General features: G+C 46.9%; 1 protein-coding gene and 1 long non-coding RNA gene across 2 annotated transcripts in view; both read left to right on the plus strand.

The window, feature by feature from the left end:
* Positions 1–9398: 9398 nt before the first annotated feature.
* wbp1lb (WW domain binding protein 1-like b) overlaps positions 9399–22932 on the plus strand; it is a 59504-nt gene continuing 45970 nt past the window's right edge. Inside the window, 1 exon segment of the mRNA XM_034187570.1 lies at positions 9399–9657. Coding sequence (XP_034043461.1) covers positions 9598–9657 — 60 coding nt within the window. The 5' untranslated portion in view covers positions 9399–9597.
* On the plus strand, positions 13743–15503 carry LOC117525659. Its single transcript, XR_004565113.1, has 3 exons — positions 13743–14035; positions 14378–14384; positions 15302–15503. It is a non-coding gene; the product is annotated as an uncharacterized LOC117525659 (long non-coding RNA).

The raw sequence follows: 22932 nt of genomic DNA on the forward strand, positions 1-22932 counted from the left end.
CTTGGTGCATTAATAATAATAAAACAGAGGAAACCTGATAGCACACAATGTTCTGCCTACGATCCTCTAAATGTAAATCAGCTTGCCTGGAAAACTTTCATCTAATGAACAAGATTTAAGAATACAGTTAAACTCACACATAATGGCTTCAGGTGGACCAGCAAATTTTGTCCATTATAATCAAAATCTGTTATATATACAGTAGTGTTCAGAATAATAGTAGTGCTATGTGACAAAAAAGATTAATCCAGGTTTTGAGTATATTTCTTATTGTTACATGGGAAACAAGGTACCAGTAGATTCTCACAAATCCAACAAGACCAAGCATTCATGATATGCACACTCTTAAGGCTATGAAATTGGGCTATTAGTAAAAAAAAGTAGAAAAGGGGGTGTTCACAATAATAGTAGCATCTGCTGTTGACGCTACAAACTCAAAACTATTATGTTCAAACTGCTTTTTTATCAATCCTGTGAATCACTAAACTAGTATTTAGTTGTATAACCACAGTTGTTCATGATTTCTTCACATCTGCGAGGCATTAATTTTGTTGGTTTGGAACCAAGATTTTGCTGGTTTACTAGTGTGCTTGGGGTCATTGTCTTGTTGAAACACCCATTTCAAGGGCATGTCCTCTTCAGCATGAGGCAACATGACCTCTTCAAGTATTTTGACATATCCAAACTGATCTATGATACCTGGTATGCAATATATAGGCCCAACACCATAGTAGGAGAAACATGCCCATATCATGATGCTTGCACCACCATGCTTCACTGTCTTCACTGTGAACTGTGGCTTGAATTCAGCGTTTGGGGGTTGTCTCACAAACTGTCTGCGGCCCTTGGACACAAAAAGAACAATTTCACTCTCATCAGTCCACAAAATATTCCTCCATTTCTCTTTAGGCCAGTTGATGTGTTCTTTGGCAAATTGTAACATCTGCATATGTCTTTTATTTAACAGAGGGACTTTGCGGGGGATTCTTGCAAATAAATTAGCTTCACACAGGCATCTTCTAACTGTCACAGCACTTACAGGTAACTCCAGACTGTCTTTGATCATCCTGGGGCTGATCAGTGGGTGAGCCTTTGCCATTCTGGTTATTCTTCTATCCATTTTGATGGTTGTTTTCCGTTTTCTTCCACGCGTCTCTGTTTTTTTTTGGTCCATTTTAAAGCATTGGAGATCATTGTAGATGAACAGCCTATAATTTTTTGCACCTGCGTATAAGTTTTCCCCTCTCCAATCAACTTTTTAATCAAACTACGCTGTTCTTCTGAACAATGTCTTGAACGTCCCATTTTCCTCAGGCTTTCAAAGAGAAAAGCATGTTCAACAGGTGCTGGCTTCATCCTTAAATAGGGGACACCTGATTCACACCTGTTTGTTCCACAAACCTGACGAACTCACTGACTGAATGCCACACTACTATTATTGTGAACACCCCCTTTTCTACTTTTTTTTTTTTTACTAATAGCCCAATTTCATAGCCTTAAGAGTGTGCATATCATGAATGCTTGGTCTTGTTGGATTTGTGAGAATCTACTGAATCTACTGGTACCTTGTTTCCCATGTAACTGTGACCGCAGGACCTTTGTGGCCGGGACGGCGGTGGGATCGAACCCGTGCGGCTCGCACTAAAGACCATTCCTCTACCAGGTCAGCCAAAGGGGAATTCCCCGTTAGCCAAGCTAGCGGGAACGTCTTTTCAATCAGGACCCGGGACCTTCATCCCGCTACATAACAATAGGAATATACTCAAAACCTGGATTAATCTTTTTAGTCACATAGCACTACTATTATTCTGAACACTACTGTATGTAAAGGATTAGTGACAGTCAGGAGGCGGTGGACGATGTAAGGGGAATTCCCGGCACCAATTAGTATTACGTGTTTCTTTGATTAAACTCCTGACCTTAAATTGGGACCTACCTCATTTAATGGTCGGGTCAAAACGTTGAAAAAATAAATACCTACCTAAAACAAGCAAATTAATAAATTATGTGCGTTAAAAAGATTACATTTGGTGGAGTCACTCTTTTTTTCTAAGCCCACTGCGGAGTGGTACCTTAAAATCCTAAAGCCTGATTTATGCTTCTACATCTCCGTAACTCTGTGGCCATGCAATGTCCTTGACGTGCGCATGACCCTTTTAAAGTAATTGGTGGGTGCACTGCAGAAACTTTTAAAATATGACGGAAGAGGAAGGAGCGAAACAGGAAAAGTGACCAATGACAAGCTTTGCAGTCTTCATCATTTAGCAGGTTTTCTGTGTAGGATCTCAGTTGTCCAGGTGGTTTCCATAGTAGAGAAGCTTGAATCTTCGACTGGACTGGGTTGCTTGATGCGAGGACGTTTCGCTTCAAATCGCAGAAGCTTCCTCAGCTAAAATTCTTGCTCTGGTGGTCTGACTTCTGTCTTGACTCTTGTCGAGAAGAATGATCCAAAGTCACAAAAGCTGGAGTTTTAAACCTAACCAGACCCCTCCTACCGAGAGGCAGACTGCTATAGGCTAGTGGCTAAACAGTAGCTCTAATTAGAACCTATTGTGCTCTAGTTAGCACCCTCCTAATGACAGGGTGGCTGTGACTCCCTTGACGACTCTGCTGATGACGTGAATGACTCATTACCATGAACAAAAGACTGAAACTGCTTTGACCTGAGTACCCCATTGTAAACAGGGGATAAAGTGTGTCTCAGACCCCCTCCCCGGTTAAGGCTGGGTTTCAAACGTTTCACAAAGAATGCCTCCTTGACCCCTCTCAAACCATTTCTAATATTTTAACTTCCTTGTCCTCAAACGTGTGGTTAGTGTCTTTAAGGTGGAGATGAACAGCAGACTGAGGTCCACTGGCGTCCTCTCTGCGGTGCTGGTATAGCCTTTTGTGTAAAGGTTGCTTCGTCTCACCTATGTAGTGTTCGCTACAGTTTTCCTGACATCTGATAGAATACACTACATTTAGCAGGTGCACATCAGAATTTGAGGAGGGTTCGCAGCCCCACAAGGGGCTCGGATCTAAAGCGGTTTGGTTCATCACACCCTGGGATATGTGTGAAACTTAACACCATATCACAGTGCAGGCAGCAAGCAGCATTTTGTTAATAATCACCGGCCTTGAATAACGCCCTTTACCTTTATCATCTGATGGTTAATAATCACATTAATCCATTTGATTGCTTTGGGTGAAGAGACTCTGTCTCAGACGTGCTGCTGTAGTCCAAAATAACGCATGTGCAGTGAAGGCAGGCGGACTGATTTTTAGAGGTGGACTGTTCGGTCTGTGACACTGGGTCTGAGTGCACTTTGAAAAAGTAAACACCCAGGCTATTAATCAAGTAAATCAATCAATCAATTTTTTTTTATATAGCGCCAAATCACGACAAACAGTTGCCCCAAGGCGCTTTATATTGTAAGGCAAGGCCATACAATAATTATGTAAAACCCCAACGGTCAAAACGACCCCCTGTGAGCAAGCACTTGGCTACAGTGGGAAGGAAAAACTCCCTTTTAACAGGAAGAAACCTCCAGCAGAACCAGGCTCAGGGAGGGGCAGTCTTCTGCTGGGACTGGTTGGGGCTGAGGGAGAGAACCAGGAAAAAGACATGCCGTGGAGGGGAGCAGAGATCAATCACTAATGATTAAATGCAGAGTGGTGCATACAGAGCAAAAAGAGAAAGAAACAGTGCATCATGGGAACCCCCCAGCAGTCTACGTCTATAGCACCATAACTAAGGGATGGTTCAGGGTCACCTGATCCAGCCCTAACTATAAGCTTTAGCAAAAAGGAAAGTTTTAAGCCTAATCTTAAAAGTAGAGAGGGTGTCTGTCTCCCTGATCTGAATTGGGAGCTGGTTCCACAGGAGAGGAGCCTGAAAGCTGAAGGCTCTACCTCCCATTCTACTCTTACAAACCCTAAGAACTACAAGTAAGCCTGCAGTCTGAGAGCGAAGCGCTCTATTGGGGTGATATGGTACTATGAGGTCCCTAAGATAAGATGGGACCTGATTATTCAAAACCTTATAAGTAAGAAGAAGAATTTTAAATTCTATTCTAGAATTAACAGGAGGCCAATATGGGTGAGATATGCTCTCTCCTTCTAGTCCCCGTTAGTACTCTAGCTGCAGCATTTTGAATTAACTGAAGGCTTTTTAGGGAACTTTTAGGACAACCTGATAATAATGAATTACAATAGTCCAGCCTAGAGGAAATAAATGCATGAATTAGTTTTTCAGCATCACTCTGAGACAAGACCTTTCTAATTTTAGAGATATTGCGTAAATGCAAAAAAGCAGTCCTACATATTTGTTTAATATGCGCATTGAATGACATATCCTGATCAAAAATGACTCCAAGATTTCTCACAGTATTACTAGAGATCAGGGTAATGCCATCCAGAGTAAGGATCTGGTTAGACACCATGTTTCTAAGATTTGTGGGGCCAAGTACAATAACTTCAGTTTTATCTGAGTTTAAAAGCAGGAAATTAGAGGTCATCCATGTCTTTATGTCTGTAAGACAATCCTGCAGTTTAGCTAATTGGTGTGTGTCCTCTGGCTTCATGGATAGATAAAGCTGGGTATCATCTGCGTAACAATGAAAATTTAAGCAATACCGTCTAATAATACTGCCTAAGGGAAGCATATATAAAGTGAATAAAATTGGTCCTAGCACAGAACCTTGTGGAACTCCATAATTAACTTTAGTCTGTGAAGAAGATTCCCCATTTACATGAACAAATTGTAATCTATTAGACAAATATGATTCAAACCACCGCAGCGCAGTGCCTTTAATACCTATGGCATGCTCTAATCTCTGTAATAAAATTTTATGGTCAACAGTATCAAAAGCAGCACTGAGGTCTAACAGAACAAGCACAGAGATGAGTCCACTGTCTGAGGCCATAAGAAGATCATTTGTAACCTTCACTAATGCTGTTTCTGTACTATGATGAATTCTAAAACCTGACTGAAACTCTTCAAATAGACCATTCCTCTGCAGATGATCAGTTAGCTGTTTTACAACTACCCTTTCAAGAATTTTTGAGACAAAAGGAAGGTTGGAGATTGGCCTATAATTAGCTAAGATAGCTGGGTCAAGTGAAGCTTTTTAAGTAATGGTTTAATTACTGCCACCGTAAAAGCCTGTGGTACATAGCCAACTAATAAAGATAGATTGATCATATTTAAGATCGAAGCATTAAATAATGGTAGGGCTTCCTTGAGCAGCCTGGTAGGAATGGGGTCTAATAGACATGTTGATGGTTTGGATGAAGTAACTAATGAAAATAACTCAGACAGAACAATCGGAGAGAAAGAGTCTAACCAAATACCGGCATCACTGAAAGCAGCCAAAGATAACGATACGTCTTTGGGATGGTTATTGTTGTGTGGGCCGCTGAAGAGGAGGTACTGCTGGCCCACCACCACGAGATGGCGCCCTGCTTGAAGTGCGGGCTTCAAGCACAAGAGGGCGTCGGAGCAACCAGGAGTGACAGCTGTCACTCATCATCCATACCAGCTGTCACTCATTCACTTCTCATCACCACCACCATAAAGGCCGGACTGCAACTCCACCTCCCCGCCAAGAAATCAACTACCATTCAGGTAATTTCTCTGCTGCCTGACACTGTGTGTGTTTAACCTAAACTTCTATTGCAGCCGTTTTCCTGGAGTGTTTCCTTATCTGGAGGATTGGCGTTTGGTGTGACAGCGACGGCTTCGCCTCACACCCCAACTCAGATAAGTGGTTGACCAGGAGCTGCACGAGTGTGTGTGATTGGAGGTGGAGGTTCTCCCTCCTTTACTTAAGACAGACTGTGGGATTACTGAGTGTGCGAACTCACACTCATCTGGACTGTCTCTGTTTTCTGCCAGCAGTACCGGGTCTGACTGCTGAAGACAGCGGCCACCTGGGGCGCAGGGCTTGGCGGCTCCGGTGTTCTTCGGCTCCGTTGGTGGTGGAGCTGTGTGGGATCCAGCTCTTCTCTCTCCAGGCGTCTTCTATCGTCGAGCCTGCCCACACGTCACCTGGTGTATGATTGACAGTCCACCATATTGTTGTTGTCTGTACGTTGTTGTGCGATTCACAACATTAAATTGTTACTTTTGGCTTATCCATTGTCGGTTCATTAACGCCCCCTGTTGTGGGTCCGTGTCACGTCACTTTCACAACAGTTATGAGTAATTTTTTCTCTAATAGTTAAAATTTTGTTAGCAAAGAAAGTCATGAAGTCATTACTAGTTAAAGTTAATGGAATACTCAGCTCAATAGAGCTCTGACTCTTTGTCAGCCTGGCTACAGTGCTGAAAAGAAACAGTACAATACAGTACGCACTTTCCTTGAATCAGCAGGTGTCAGTGCTGAACTCTGTTTTGTACCTCAGTTACTGAGCACGTCCAGACTGCTCTGTCCGGTACATGCAAGGGTTTTTTTGATGGAAATACATTGCGATTGGACGGGATGTTTCGTCAGATGTGAGCAAAAATCTGTTATACAAAATCTGATACATACGGTGTTTATTTCATGGAAAAACATGCAAAAACACGGGGACTTTTGTCCAATGAGTGCAAATATTCGGTTTATATGATGACAGTTTAGGTGAGTTTTACTCTTCAGTGATGGTCCAAGTCTTTATGGTCCCGGTGTTTCCTGTCTAGCTGTATGGTTGTTAGACGTGGACTCTAACCAGTGACCTAAGGTAAGGTCTGGTTGTCTTTGATACCAGGTCTCTTTGGAGGATCCTTGGGTCCCGGTGGAATGACTTTGTCAAATGAATGGTTACTTAGTGAAACTCAGATAAGGAAGATCACTGACACTGTGGGGGAACATCAGCTACTCTATTTAGTCCATGTGATGTGTTTCTCTGGACATGATTCAGTATGCAGTCACCTCTGTTGAGGACCCCAGTACCCTGAGAAGACCAAGGTCTCCCCCTTGTTCCACCTGGCGAAAGACATAACACGTTACACCTGGCAAAGGACACAGCCATGTTTCACTTGGCCAAGGACACAGCCATGTTCCACTTGGCCAAGGACACAGCCATGTTCCACTTGGCCAAGAAAACAGCCATGTGCCACTTGGCCAAGGCCACAGCCATGTTCCACCAGTTCATAGCCATGTTCCACCTGGCCAAGGACACAGCCATGATCCACCTGGCCAAGTACACAGCCATGTTCCACCTGTCCAAGGACACAGCCATGATCCACCTGGCCAAGTACACAGCCATGTTCCACTTGGCCAAGAAAACAGCCATGTGCCACTTGGCCAAGGCCACAGCCATGTTCCACCAGTTCATAGCCATGTTCCACCTGGCCAAGTACACAGCCATGTTCCACGTGTCCAAGGACACAGCCATGATCCACCTGGCCAAGTACACAGCCATGTTCCACTTGGCCAAGGCCACAGCCATGTTCCACCTGGCCAAGGACACAGCCATGTTCCACTTGGCCAAGGCCACAGCCATGTTCCACCTGTCCAAGGACACAGCCATGATCCACCTGGCCAAGTACACAGCCATGTTCCACTTGGCCAAGGCCACAGCCATGTTCCACCTGTCCAAGGACACAGCCTTGATCCACCTGGCCAAGTACACAGCCATGTTCCACTTGGCCAAGGCCACAGCCACGTTCCACCTGGCCAAGGCCACAGCCATGTTCTACTTGGCCAAGGCCTCAGCCATGATCCACCTGGCCAAGGCCACAGCCATGTTCTACTTGGCCAAGGCCTCAGCCATGATCCACCTGGCCAAGGCCACAGCCATGTCCCACTTGGTCAAGGGCACAGCCATGATCCACCTGGCCAAGTACCCAGCCATGATCCACCTGGCCAAGTACACAGCCATGTTCCACCAGTACACAGCCATGTTCCACCTGGCCAAGTACACAGCCATGTTCCACTTGGCCAAGGCCACAGCCACGTTCCACCTGGCCAAGGCCACAGCCATGTTCTACTTGGCCAAGGCCTCAGCCATGATCCACCTGGCCAAGGCCACAGCCATGTTCTACTTGGCCAAGGCCTCAGCCATGATCCACCTGGCCAAGGCCACAGCCATGTCCCACTTGGTCAAGGGCACAGCCATGATCCACCTGGCCAAGTACCCAGCCATGATCCACCTGGCCAAGTACACAGCCATGTTCCACCAGTACACAGCCATGTTCCACTTGGCCAAGGCCACAGCCATGTTCCACTTGGTCAAGGACACAGCCATGTTCCACCTGGCCAAGTACACAGCCATGTTCCACCTGGCCAACTACACAGCCACAATCCACCTGGCCAAGTACACAGCCACGTTCCACCTGGCCAAGTACACAGCCACGTTCCACCTGGCCAAGTACCCAGCCATGATCCACCTGGCCAAGGCCACAGCCACGTTCCACTTGGCCAAGGCCACAGCCACGTTCTTCTTGGTCAAGGCCACAGCCACGTTCCAGTTGGCCAAGGCCACAGCCACGTTCTACTTGGTCAAGTACACAGCCACGTTCCACCTGGCCAAGGCCACAGCCACGTTCCACTTGGTCAAGGACACAGCCACGTTCCACCTGGCCAAGGACACAGTCACGGTCCACCTGACGAAGGACACAGCCACGTTCCACCTGGCCAAGGACACAGTCATGATCCACCTGGCCAAGGACACAGCTATGTTCTTTTGGAGAGTAAGTCTGTGACTTCTTCCCAGTGAATTCTGGTGTTCCTTGTGAATGTGTTCTGGCTCCTGCTCTGCTCAGTATTTGCATGGACCTGGGTGTTGAGTTGGGCTGTGGTGAACAGCTGTTTAGGTCCTTTTGTTAGTGGGGAAAGATTTGCTGATCTGTCTGGGTGTGATTTTTGTGGAATCAAAGGATGCCCTAATTGCAGGACCTGTGAAGCTGAGAGAGGAGTTGGGTTTGTGACTGTCCTGGATTAAGACTAAGATGCTGGCTTTCAGTCACTCCCTGGTGGCAGCAGATACTGCATGTTCTTGGGTGTGCAGCTGTTGAGACTTTGAGGACCTCAGCTACTGAAAAAGTTCAAGAACACAGTCACATTTCACTTCACTGTAGCAGATAGGCAGCTACCTTCAGGAAATGGGAATGGACCGTTTGTCTGCCTGGGTGGTTGCCAGCCAGGGTCCGGAATGCTTCCATGGTGTGATGGATTTGGCGTTTCCTGGCATGAACATGCTCCTAGACCTGACCTGACTTGATCTCAGTAGCTCTGTGAGGTCATAGGTGTTAACACTTACTAGCTATTTAATCGTTAAGAAATCTCCTAATTGCAAGACAAATTTTGTACATCAGTTGTGATTTGATTCAGCTAAAGAAAATGCATGATTTTTATTTGGAGAAACATTTTAAAAAGTTGAAGAGACCTTGTTCATGTAGCTACTATTTACTACAGGGCTATTATATTATAATAAGCAGGGGGCGGGGCACCAGTTGTGATTGACATGTTTATTGCACATGGCTGAGGCCACGCCCACGCAGAGGAGGTCCGGTGTTACCGACCGTCAGCGGCACCGACGTCCACCAGTTGCTGCGGTCTGTGCGTTTGTCGGTGTTCATTGAAATGGACGATCAGAATATCTTCCGGTAACAACAGGTGTTGTTTAAAAAAAATGGGGCTGTTTTTGAACGCTGCTGCCGCCGTCACCCCCACAGAGTCTGCAGTGGAGAAGGTAAGAGCTAACCAGCTAACTAGCCGCTGGATAAACGCCGACATAACGCACCTCGGGCTCGGTTATAAGTTAATAAAGTGTTGTTACTGTGGCACAAAGTGTCACTTCATGCTGTTTGTGAGGAAAAACCCGAACAGGCTGAGGATGCTAGCGCCGACAGCTAAGCTAACGTTAGCGGCGGGCCCGATGTGTTTACGGCTTAAAGTTCGTCACAAAAACGACCAAAAAGCGTTTTTAAACCGCCCTGTAACCGGATTTAATGATAAACCTTAGAGCTGCTGTCGGCTGGCGCGTGGATCTTACATTTAGCTGATATTTAACAGACTGTTATGACGTATTTTCAGTGTCCTACAAGTTGTTTTCTGCAAAGATGAAGTTGTTTCTAATTCGGTTCGGGATCATAAGCAGGTTTCTGTTTCAATTCAGAACTCAGCTGTGTCAAAAATAAAGTCCGTTCAAGTCGCGCTGGACGGTATTTATCAACGTTTGTTTAGCAGAATTTTAATTTATGTTTGTAATAAAGATTCTGGCGTTGTTTGTTTTTACCACGAGTGGACCTTATCTATTGGTTTGTGGCTGATTGTATTGTCAGGTGTACATACTGTATTAATACACAATAATAATAATAATAACTAATTTATAAGTGGATAGTGCACTTGTTTGCGATGTGGAGTTAAGTCAGGAAGGGCATCCGGTGAAAAACTTGTGCCAAATCAATCTGATCCATATCGGATCTGCTGTGGCGAACCCAAACAAATAGCAACAAGCCCAAAGAACTTATTTCTAATAAAATGCGTACATGTATAATCTCAATTTCTTCGTCCTCCATATAGCTAAAGAACCTGTAATAATTATTTTTTCGATGACACTTTCAGGATAAGTGTATTTCAAAGTGCATTACAATATCAATCTGACATGAAACAAACATTCATTCATTCTTTTTTATACCCACTTCAGTTCAGGATCGCAGGGGGCTGGAGTCTAGCCCAGCAGAGGCGGGGTCACTCTGAGAGGACGCCAGTCTGTCAAAGGGTCACATATAGACAAACAAACAAACACGTTCACACTCTGTGGCAGACCTGCTGCCAATTTAAAGTTTCCAGTTTACTCAAACATGCATGTCTTTGGAAGTGGGAGGAAGCCGAAGCACCCGGAGGGAACCCACAACAACACGGGGAGTACATGCAAACTGCACACAGAAAGGACCAGATGGGAAGTGAATCCAGGACCTTCTCATTGTGAGGCAACAGTGCTGACCAAGTATACAGGCAATATAAACATAAAATATTCAAATAAAATGAGCTAAAATAAAAGTTAATTATAAACTACACTAAAAAAGTGTGTTTTAAGATTGATGTTCAAAGATTCAGCAGGGGTTGACCTTCTGTCCTCCAGTAACAAATTGTTTCAGAAAATTGGAGCGCGATAAGAAAAGGCTCTACATCCTGCAGGCTTCTTAACTTGTTTATGAACATCCTGTGAGTGCAAAGCGTTTAATGGAACATAAGGCTTAATAAGTTCCAAAAGATAACAGGAAGGACATCCTTTCAGTATTTTTCTAGGTTGGCAGCAGAACCTCAAAACCTGCTCAGACACTCACAGGCAGATAGGGAAGGTGTGATATGGTCAAAGTTCCTAATTCCAGTCAGGGCTCTAGCAGCTGTGTTTTGGATCATCTGAAGACATGTTGCACACTTTTATGCCAAACAAGACAATATAAAATAACCAAATAACAAAATAAAATAACCCTGGGTGGTGGCAAGCTATATTATAACAGCCAGATGGCCTGTGTGTGTGTGTGTGTGTGTGTGTGTGTGTGTGTGTGTGTGTGTGTGTGTGTGTGTGTGTGTGTGTGTGTGTGTGTGTGTGTGTGTGTGTGTGTGTGTGTGTGTTCGTGTGTGTTCAGTCATGGGGAAACCAGGGAGAGCTGACATTTGCCGTTTGGTATGCTTATGTACTTTGGGTCAAGGATGAACGCTGCAAAAAGTTAATAGGACAAATATTTTTGGAGAAATTAGCAATATCAGCTAACAGCAGTGAACAATGGATATTGTACTGCAATGTACCAAGGGAGTTCAGGGTTTTGGGGGTTTTAAATGTTATTGTGGTCCATGTTAGTTTAACAGTGTTGTTAGTGTTGTTGATTATTGTCTTTTTGTAGTTCGATTGGTTCAGTCAGTTTAGTTAAGTGTCAGGTTTCTGTTTCCATGAGTGAGAAGGATAGTGTGTTTGATGTCTTTCAGCACCATTTCTGTGTGTGTGTAAAAATAAGTGCATGCATGCAATTTTGAACATGGGCAAACTGCGGAGAGCTGACATTTGCTTTTTGGTATGTTTATGTATTTTGGGTAAACGCTGCCAAAATGGAATTTTTATAGAACTAATATTTTTGAAGAAATCATGGATATTAGCTAACAACACTGAACAATGGACGTTGATATTTACATTCTGGACTCGCATGCCAATCCAGCAGGGGCAGTAAATCAGGGGTGTGCTTGTGTGTGTGTGTAAGTACATAATGTAATTGTAAAAATGTAAAAAAATACATGGATGGCACAAGAAAGTGAGGACGCTTATTTCCATTGTGGTGTTATGTGTCGGACGCAGCTCGGAGAACCGACCAGCGTTTGAAGGACCCAGTATGAAATAAGCAGAGCACGGTACAAAGGCTAACTGAATTTAATACATAACAGTGATACATAAAGAACAAAGTGCGGTCTGGCGTGGTGCGCTCCCAGCAGCGCTAACGGTCCGGAGCCAGAAGCCGTTCGGACCCAAGGACCCCGCCGACACCCCCCAGGTGGCCGCAACAAACTGAGTCTGTGAAAGAAGGAACCATTATGTGAGTCCACACTCTACACACAGAGAGAACACTTAAGGTGTACAAACAGCAAACACTTCCTCGCTTGATTACTAATCAACTTCCCAACCTGCAGGCATGGAACATCCAGTTCACAAAACTCCACTGCAGGGGAAGTTGATACATGACTAACATACAGCTCAATATAAAAAGGTGTGAGGGACACCACATTTACTGACTGTATAAATGTTAGTCACAAAATCTAACGTACCTCAGGAAGTGTGCTGACGAGCGTGAGACCTCACCCCCTCCTCTTTCACAGACCGTGCATCAAACCTGGACGTTCTCTGCATCCACTGATGATGAGATGGCTCCCGAGACGACGATCTCACCCGTCTGGTCACAAGGTCGTGTCTCTGGCAAATACACACTGTGCACTCCAGTCTTAGATGCCACCATGTTCCAATCCATGCAGATGCACCACAGCTGTGAGTCCTGATGAGCCGCAGGTGATCAGCCTCAGGTGATCAGGGTGAGGTCCTGATAAACTCAGCAACACAGCCACTCAGTTCCAAATGCAAGCCACCTGGAAGGAAAAACAAAAGACAGAAACAAAAAGGCAGCCAGGCCCCCCAGCCATACAACATGTGGTCCATTTAAAAATCAAATGACAAAATAGAAGTAATAATAAAATCTAAAAATAATACTGATGTTGATGATAATTGTGTGTTTATGATAACAAGAACCTAAACAATTTATAAATACATTAAGAGAGTAAATTAACTTAAAAAAATTACGTCATTAACAGTTAAAGTGTTGAATTTTTCTTCTAGAAACTGTTGAGGTCTGATGTTCTAAAAACATTCTGCACTCACAGGTCATTCAAACTCATTATAGAAACTTTGCATAATGTCAGCTACCTATTTTATAAACGCTACCCAATGTAAAACATTTTCACTGCAGGTTCTTTACATGCAAAAATATCATTTTATACAGTATTTTTAGCCTTTGTTGCTTTGTCATTGTCAGTCTGCTGGTACACACCTGTCCACTTGGTAGCGGTAATGCACCAACAGGTTTGACAACCACCATTACTTACAAGAAGAAGACTAACATGCTGACTTAGCATTCATCAGATGAATATGATTTATAAGCAAGGTTGGGTAGGATTACTTTGAAAGAATACATATGGATTACATGGATGTATGTACATACATTTGGATTACTTGTAATCTGATTACTTTTGGATTACATTTCAAAGTAATCCTACCCAACCCTGTTTATAAGTGATATCTCTTCTACAGTTAAATGTTTGCTGTGGTACATTAATAATGATAAAATACATAATGATTTGAAAAAAAAATCATATTTTCCATTTATTTACTTTTTCATTTTTTAATGCTTCAAGCTGGATTGCTCCAACAAAGCTTTGTTGTGTAATGTACATTGACCATGAAGAGCTAGTTATAAAATGATTTGGTCAAATGGATAACCTCAGTGCATGCTGTTATGTTTGTTAACATAAATTAGAACTGTGTATTGAATATGTTCAGTGCATTTTGCAAATCTAAAGGTCCTGTCATACATTGATGATTTAGCCACCGCATGCCAACCGTATTAAACAAGCTGGCATAAGTCCAATAAGTTAATGGTAAGTTTTTTATAAGTTAAGAGCACGTTGAAACACACTGAAGCTCGCTGATGTTCGTCCTAATAAGCTGAGCTCTTCAAAAAAATTTGGGCATGCTGAAAATTTTCAGTTAGTGCCAGCGTGTGACTCATATGTCCTGCACATGCTGGACATAAGTTGTAGGTAAGTTATGTGATTGTTGGCAGATGTTTCTTGTAATTTACTCATGAGTCTAAATCGGTCCATTAATGGTGGCCAGTGATTGGCTGAAAGCTGTGGTCCTCATGCAGACAGACTGTTTCATTTACACGGAGTAAATCTGACCTGTTAATTTCAGTACAATTCACCATCACAGATGGACATGAATCCACAGAAATCTCTTGATTTTTTTTTTTTAAAATGACCTCAGAAAATTCTTTAATTTGTGGCTGGAAACTTAGCGTTTTAAAGCAAGTCCCTCTGTGGTTTTTCCTGCTCCAGGTGCGTTTCTCATGCCGGTGCTGCGCTCACAGAAGTGCTGTGATGATTTAAACTTTTAAAGCGCCGTCGCTGTGGTGTGATCATCACATGGCTTGATCAATCGATCAGGGTGATCACACCTGATTAATGCGCTTTTTAAACATTTAAAGCGCCATCGCTGTCGGTGATCACCAAACCGACAGATCACACAGCACTTCATTCAGATCACACCTGATCGCAGTCAACTGGCGCTTTAAAAGTATAAATCATCATAGCATTTCATTATTCAGGTCTGTGATGACCTGATCAGAGGATGATCAAGTCTGATCAGCGGAGCTGAAAGCAGCCACTCGGCGCTTTCAGCTCCGCTGATCAGGAAGCACCAGACGCTATAAAAGTTAAGAGTCACAGCACTCCATTCATTCACGGCAGCATTTCTCACAGCCAATCCACTCATCAGCATTCTGTCCACAATGAAAATGGTCCACCAAGATGAAAAATGAAAATAAAAAATAAAATAATGTTAAATTACTCTGTTTCTGACGTGCACCACACCGTGCAGTACTGACCAGAACCACTGAGTGGAAACGTGGCTGTCGTCAGATGCTGGATAATCATCAAGGTGTGACAGCTGCATTATTTATTAGACGTACGCCAGCGTGCGCCAGAGTTTTTAATATAGCCGACATACGCAGGCTAAATCATCAAGGTGTGACAGGACCTTTACGTATTGCTAAATGGGACCTGGACAGTAGAAATTGTGTGACTGCACAAGACTTCCAGAAGTGCACAGTGTCATGGTCTGGAAGCAGAAATGTTGGTCCAGTTTCCCAACATTTTCTGTATTTTACAAATTCTAATCCTAACCCATCAAACATAAAAAATTTCAAGTTGCTAGGCAGCTGATACAGGTTTGGACCCTCGTTCTGAAAATGGAATTGCTTCCAGAAATGGTGATTGTATTCAGACCTAAAAAAATAAAATGCCCACCACCTGAACAAGTATTACGTATATACACTCAACAAAAATATAAATGCAACACGTTTGGTTTTGCTCCCATTTTGTATGAGATGAACTCAAAGATCTAAAACTTTTTCCACATACACAATATCACCATTTCCCTCAAATATTGTTCACAAACCAGTCTAAATCTGTGATAGTGAGCACTTCTCCTTTGCTGAGATAATCCATCCCACCTCACAGGTGTGCCATATCAAGATGCTGATTAGACACCATGATTAGTGCACAGGTGTGTCTTAGACTGCCCACAATAAAAGGCCACTCTGAAAGGTGCAGTTTTGTTTTATTGGGGGGGGGATACCAGTCAGTATCTGGTGTGACCGCCATTTGCCTCATGCAGTGCAACACATCTCCTTCGCATAGAGTTAATCAAGTTGTCAATTGTGGCCTGTGGAATGTTGGTCCACTCCTCTTCAATGGCTGTGCGAAGTTGCTGGATATTGGCAGGAACTGGTACACGCTGTCGTATACGCCGGTCCAGAGCATCCCAAACATGCTCAATGGGTGACATGTCCGGTGAGTATGCCGGCCATGCAAGAACTGGGACATTTTCAGCTTCCAAGAATTGTGTACAGATCCTTCCAACATGGGGCCGTGCATTATCCTGCTGCAACATGAGGTGATGTTCTTGGATGTATGGCACAACAATTGGCCTCAGGATCTCGTCACGGTATCTCTGTGCATTCAAAATGCCATCAATAAAATGCACCTGTGTTCTTCGTCCATAACAGACGCCTGCCCATACCATAACCCCACCGCCACCATGGGCCACTCGATCCACAACATTGACATCAGAAAACCGCTCACCCACACGACGCCACACACGCTGTCTGCCATCTGCCCTGAACAGTGTGAACCGGGATTCATCCGTGAAGAGAACACCTCTCCAACGTGCCAAACGCCAGCGAATGTGAGCATTTGCCCACTTAAGTTGGTTACGACGACGAACTGGAGTCAGGTCGAGACCCCGATGAGGACGACGAGCATGCAGATGAGCTTCCCTGAGACGGTTTCTGACAGTTTGTGCAGAAATTCTTTGGTTATGCAAACCGATTGTTTCAGCAGCTGTCCGACTGGCTGGTCTCAGACGATCTTGGAGGTGAACATGCTGGATGTGGAGGTCCTGGACTGGTGTGGTTACACATGGTCTGCGGTTGTGAGGCTGGTTGGATGTACTGCCACATTCTCTGAAACGCCTTTGGAGACGGCTTATGGTAGAGAAATCAATCAATCAATTTCAATCAATTTTATTTATATAGCGCCAAATCACAACAAACAGTTGCCCCAAGGCGCTTTATATTGTAAGGCAAGGCCATACAATAATTACGTAAAAACCCCAACGGTCAAAACGACCCCCTGTGAGCAAGCAAGAAATGAACATTCAATACACGAGCAACAGCTCTGGTTGACATTCCTGCTGTCAGCATGCCAATTGCACGCTCCCTCAAATCTTGCGACATCTGTGGCATTGTGCTGTGTGATAAAACTGCACCTTTCAGAGTGGCCTTTTATTGTGGACAGTCTAAGGCACACCTGTGCACTAATCATGGTGTCTAATCAGCATCTTGATATGGCACACCTGTGAGGTGGGATGGATTATCTCAGCAAAGGAGAAGTGCTCACTATCACAGATTTAGACTGGTTTGTGAACAATATTTGAGGGAAATGGTGATATTGTGTATGTGGAAAAAGTTTTAGATCTTTGAGTTCATCTCATACAAAATGGGAGCAAAACCAAAAGTGTTACGTTTATATTTTTGTTGAGTATATGTGTTTAGATTTGCTTGAAGTCTCCTGTGTGTTCGCTGATTCTAAATGCTGCTAACACCACATCATCTAAATATTTATAGACCAAACTGTGAGTCAGATGTCAAAGTAGGACTTGTGTGTGTGTTGTTAATTACTTTGGCCAACGAAGTTATGCTTTCACCCCTGTTTGTTTGTGAACAGCCTGCAACCCATAATTTTTCATATATCGTAATGACATTTTTACAGAGGATTCATATCATGATAGACAAGAACTGATTCAATTTCAATTAATTTCAATTTATTTCATTTATATAGCACCAAATAACAACAGAGTTGCCTCAAGGCGCTTCACACAAGTAAGGTCTAACCTTACTAACCCCCAGAGCAGCAGTGGTAAGGAAAAACTCCCTCTGAGGAAGAAACCTCAAGCAGACAAGACTCAAAGTGGTGACCCTCTACTTGGGTCATGATACATACATAAATTACAGAACAATTCACAGAACGAACATACAGGAAATGTTGCTGGTCCACAGGGCGGTTTCTGGAACAGATACCAAACCCATCTCTAGATGGAGCCGCACCTCAAACAGAGAGAAAGAAAAAAAAAAGCGGAATCAAGCATCAGAAAGACGAATACAGTGTAATTTGTCAGCATTAAGCAACAAGAAAAACAGAAGAAATACTAAGGTGATCGCCTGCCACTAGCCCTATCAGCTGTCTCGTCTCAGGTGATGGGTGACAGCTGTCACCCTGGCTGCTCCTGTGAGGCGGCAGCGCCCTCTGGTGCATGGAGCCCGCACTCCAGACAGGGCGCCCTCTGGTGGTGGTGGGCCAGCAGTACCTCCTCTTCAGCGGCCCACACAACACCACCTCTCGTTGGAAAATACTCTCAGAGCAATGCACAAAAGTCACAAAGATGACTGTTAAACAGTCAGCTGAGCACGTTACCTTCTCGGTAGAAACGATATCTCGGCAAAGAGGTGGAGACGTCGTCCTGCTGATATACTCCTGCCGATCAGATGATTGGTAACAGCTGTTGCAGGTGATGCAACACCCAGGAGCGCTCTTCGGGGCCGTACCCTTCCCAGTCCACCAGATACTGCAAACCCCGGCCCATCCGTCGGACGTCCAGGAGCCGGCGTACAGTCCAAGTCGGCTCGCCGTCGATGATCCGGGCAGGAGGTGGTGCCGGACCCGGAGTGCAGAGGGGTGTGGTGTGATGAGGTTTGATTCTGGAAACATGGAACACTGAATGAATCCGCAGTGAGGCCGGAAGCTGAAGCCTCACTGCGGCGGGATTGATGACCTTGAGAATTTTGAACGGACCAATGTATCGTTCCTGTAGTTTTGGGGAGTCCACTTGTAGGGGAATGTCCTTGGTGGACAACCACACTTCCTGCCCAGGACGATACGTAGGAGCCGGGGTCCGCCGCCGGTCTGCATGGTTCTTCGCCCTCGTCCGGGCCTTCAACAAAGCAGAACGGGCGGCACGCCACACCCGACGGCAGTTCCGCAGGTGGGCCTGGACCGAGGGCACACCGACCTCTCCCTCGACCACCGGAAACAACGGGGGCTGATACCCCAAACACACCTCAAAAGGGGAGAGGCCGGTGGCTGATGATACTTGACTGTTGTGGGCGTACTCGATCCAGGCCAGGTGGGTACTCCAGGCCGTCGGGTGCGCGGCTGTCACACAACGTAGGGTCTGCTCCATCTCTTGGTTGGCCCGTTCTGCTTGCCCGTTGGTCTGGGGGTGATACCCGGACTGAGAGACTGACCGTGGCCCCAGTTCCCGGCAGAAGCTCCTCCAGACGTGCGAGGAGAACTGGGGACCGCGATCGGAGACGATGTCTGATGGTATCCCATGCAGACGGACGACGTGGTGGACCAGGAGGTCCGCTGTCTCCTGGGCCGTTGGTAGCTTCGGGAGGGCCACGAAGTGGGCCGCCTTGGAGAATCGGTCCACTATCGTGAGGATGACGGTGTTTCCCTGGGACGGCGGGAGGCCCGTGACAAAATCCAGGCCGATGTGAGACCAGGGGCGATGAGGCACGGGCAGTGGCTGTAGCAATCCCGATGTCTTGCGGTGGTCGGCCTTGCCCCTGGCGCAGGTGGTACAGGCCTGGATGTAACCCCGGACGTCGGCCTCCAGGGACGCCCACCAGAAGCGCTGCCGGACGACTGCCACGGTTCTTCGCACCCCAGGATGACAGGAGAGCTTAGAACCGTGACAGAAGTCCAGAACTGCAGCCCTGGCTTCTGGTGGGACGTAGAGTTTGTTCTTCGGTCCGGTTCCGGGGTCCGGGTCTCGTGTCAGGGCCTCCCGGACGGTCTTCTCCACGTCCCAGGTGAGGGCGGCCACGATAGCGGACTCCGGGATGATGGGATCCGGGGGATCCGACGACTCCGTTTTGACCTCATCTTCATGTACCCGGGACAAGGCATCCGATCTTTGATTTTTGGTCCCGGGACGGTAGGTGATCCGGAAGTCAAAACGGCCGAAGAACAGTGACCAGCGGGCTTGCCTGGGATTCAGCCGCTTGGCGGTCCTGAGGTTCCGGTGGTCAGTGAAAACCGTGAATGGCACGGACGTTCCCTCCAACAGATGTCTCCACTCCTCAAGAGCCTCTTTCACCGCAAGGAGCTCTCGATTGCCGACGTCATAGTTCCGTTCGGCTGGGGTCAACCTGCGGGAAAAATAGGCACACGGGTGAAGGACCTTATCAGTCTTCCCGCTCTGGGACAGCACGGCTCCTATCCCTGAGTCTGAGGCGTCCACTTCAACCACTAACTGGCGACTAGGATCGGGCTGCACCAGAACAGGTGCAGACGAGAAGCGCCGTTTCAACTCCTTGAACGCGGCTTCGCAACGATCCGACCAGGTGAAGGGGACTTTTGGTGAGGTCAGGGCTGTCAGGGGGCTAACTACCTGACTGTAGCCCTTGATGAACCTCCTGTAGAAATTAGCAAAGCCTAGGAACTGTTGCAACTTCCTACGGCCTGTGGGTTGGGGCCAGTCTCTCACCGCCGCAACCTTGGCCGGATCAGGAGCGACGGAGTTGGAGGAGATAATGAACCCCAAGAAGGACAAAGACGTGCGGTGGAACTCACACTTCTCGCCCTTCACAAACAGCCGGTTCTCCAACAACCGCTGCAGGACCTGACGTACATGCTGGACATGGGTCTCAGGGTCCGGAGAAAAGATGAGTATATCGTCTAGATATACGAAGACGAACCGGTGCAGGAAATCCCGCAAGACATCGTTAACCAACGCTTGGAAAGTCGCTGGAGCGTTTGTGAGACCGAACGGCATGACCAGGTACTCAAAGTGACCTAAGGGGGTGTTAAATGCCGTCTTCCACTCGTCTCCCTTCCGGATCCGAACCAGGTGGTACGCATTTCTAAGATCGAGCTTGGTGAAAATCTGGGCTCCATGCAGGGGTGTGAACACTGAATCCAACAGGGGCAACGGGTATCGGTTGCGAACCGTGATCTCGTTCAACCCCCTATAATCAATGCATGGACGAAGTCCGCCATCTTTTTTGCCCACAAAAAAGAAACCTGCGCCCATCGGGGAGGTGGAATTCCGGATCAACCCGGCAGCTAACGAGTCCCGGATGTAGGTCTCCATTGATTCGCGCTCAGGCCGTGAGAGGTTGTACAGCCTACTGGACGGGAACTCACTGCCCGGAACCAAATCAATGGCACAATCATACGGACGGTGGGGGGGAAGAGTGAGAGCCAGATCCTTGCTGAACACGTCGACAAGGTCGTGGTACTCCACCGGCACCGTCCCCAGATTGGGCGGGACTCTGACCTCCTCCTTAGCTTGGGAGCCGGGAGGAACCGAGGAACCTAGACACACCCGATGGCAGGTCTCGCTCCACTGAACCACTACCCCGGACGGCCAATCAATCCGGGGATTGTGCTTCAACATCCAGGGAAAACCTAAAACCACACGGGAGGTGGCCTGAGTCACAAAAAACTCGATCACCTCCCGGTGATTTCCTGACACCACCAGAGTTACAGGTGGTGTCTTATGCGTGATCGGAGGGAGTAGGGAGCCATCTAGTGCCCGAACCTGTACCGGCGAGGTAAGCGCCACCAGAGGGAGCCCTATCTCCCTGGCCCATCTGCTGTCCAACAGATTCCCCTCAGAGCCCGTGTCCACCAGTGCTGGGGCCTTCAGGGTTGAGTCCTCATAAAGGATCGTGACTGGGAGTCGTGTGGCAATGTGGGTGTGTCCCACGTGAATGTCTCGGCCCACCCCTAGCCCAGTCTCTAGGGGCGGGGCGTTGGAGTTGAACCGCTCGGGGCAGTCCCTCATGTGGTGCTGTATCGCACCACAAACAAAACAAGCTCCGTGGGCCCGTCTCCTCTGTGCGTCTGGTGCCCTAAATGTTGCCCTACTCGTGTCCATAGCTTCGTCAGCAGGGGGAGCTGTGGCCCCACGGAGCGCAGGGGCCGTGGAGCGTGGGGAAGGCGGAGCGCGGTCGGAACCGGAAGGGAGAGGGACGGCGCGTGCCCGGCCACGCCCTTCGTCTCGTTCCCGCCGACGTTCTTCTAACCGGTTGTCTAACCGTATGACAAGATCGATGAGCCCATCTAAATCCCGCGGTTCGTCCTTAGCCACCAGGTGCTCCTTAAGAACCAATGACAGTCCGTTTACAAAGGCGGCGCGGAGGGCAGCGCTATTCTAGCCGGACCTCGCAGCCGCGATGCGGAAGTCGACTGCATAGGCAGCTGCGCTCCGACGCCCCTGTCTCATCGACAGTAGCACAGTTGAAGCGGTTTCTCCTCTATTGGGGTGATCGAACACGGTTCTGAGCTCCCTCAGAAACCCATCATATGTCTGAAGGAGCCGTGACTTTTGCTCCCAGAGCGCTGTAGCCCAAGCGCGTGCCTCGCTGCGAAGCAGGTTTATTACATAAGCTACCTTGCTAGCATCAGTCGCGTACATAACTGGATGCTGTGCGAAGACGAGAGAACACTGCATAAGGAAATCCGCGCACGTCTCCACACAGCCTCCGTACGGCTCTGGAGGGCTTATGTATGCTTCCGGGGAAGGTGGGAGGGGTCGTTGAACGACCAGTGGAACGTCAATGTTACGCACAGGGTCTACGGGAGGGAGAGCCGCAGCGGCGCCCGGAGGGCGCGCTTCCACCTGCGCGGCGACATTCTGCTCGGTCATCAAATCTAACCGAGTCGTGAAAGCGGTGAGGATCCGCTGCAACTCACCGATTACCCCTCCTGCGGACGCCTGCGCGTCCTGTTCTTCCATTGGCCGTTCAACAGCCGGTTGACGCCCCTCGGGATCCATGACGTTGGCCGAAATATCCTGTTGGGAAAGTGTAGGAACACGGACCCACAACAGGGGGCGCAAATGAACGGACAGTGGAGAAAGTCAAATCACAAAGTTTTAATGTTGTGAACTCACACAACAAACACAACAGATTTACAAATACAGCAGTAACCGAATTCCAAAGGTGTCGTGTGGGCAGGCTCGACGATAGGAGACGTCTGTCCGAGTCGAACCGGAACCACCCGATTTCCTCTGCCACCGAACCCTGGGGATACTGGAGCCGCCAAGTCCCGAACCCCAGGTGGCCACTGCCTC

This window comes from Thalassophryne amazonica, chromosome 15 (assembly GCF_902500255.1).
Source record: "Thalassophryne amazonica chromosome 15, fThaAma1.1, whole genome shotgun sequence".
Classification (NCBI taxonomy): domain Eukaryota; kingdom Metazoa; phylum Chordata; class Actinopteri; order Batrachoidiformes; family Batrachoididae; genus Thalassophryne; species Thalassophryne amazonica.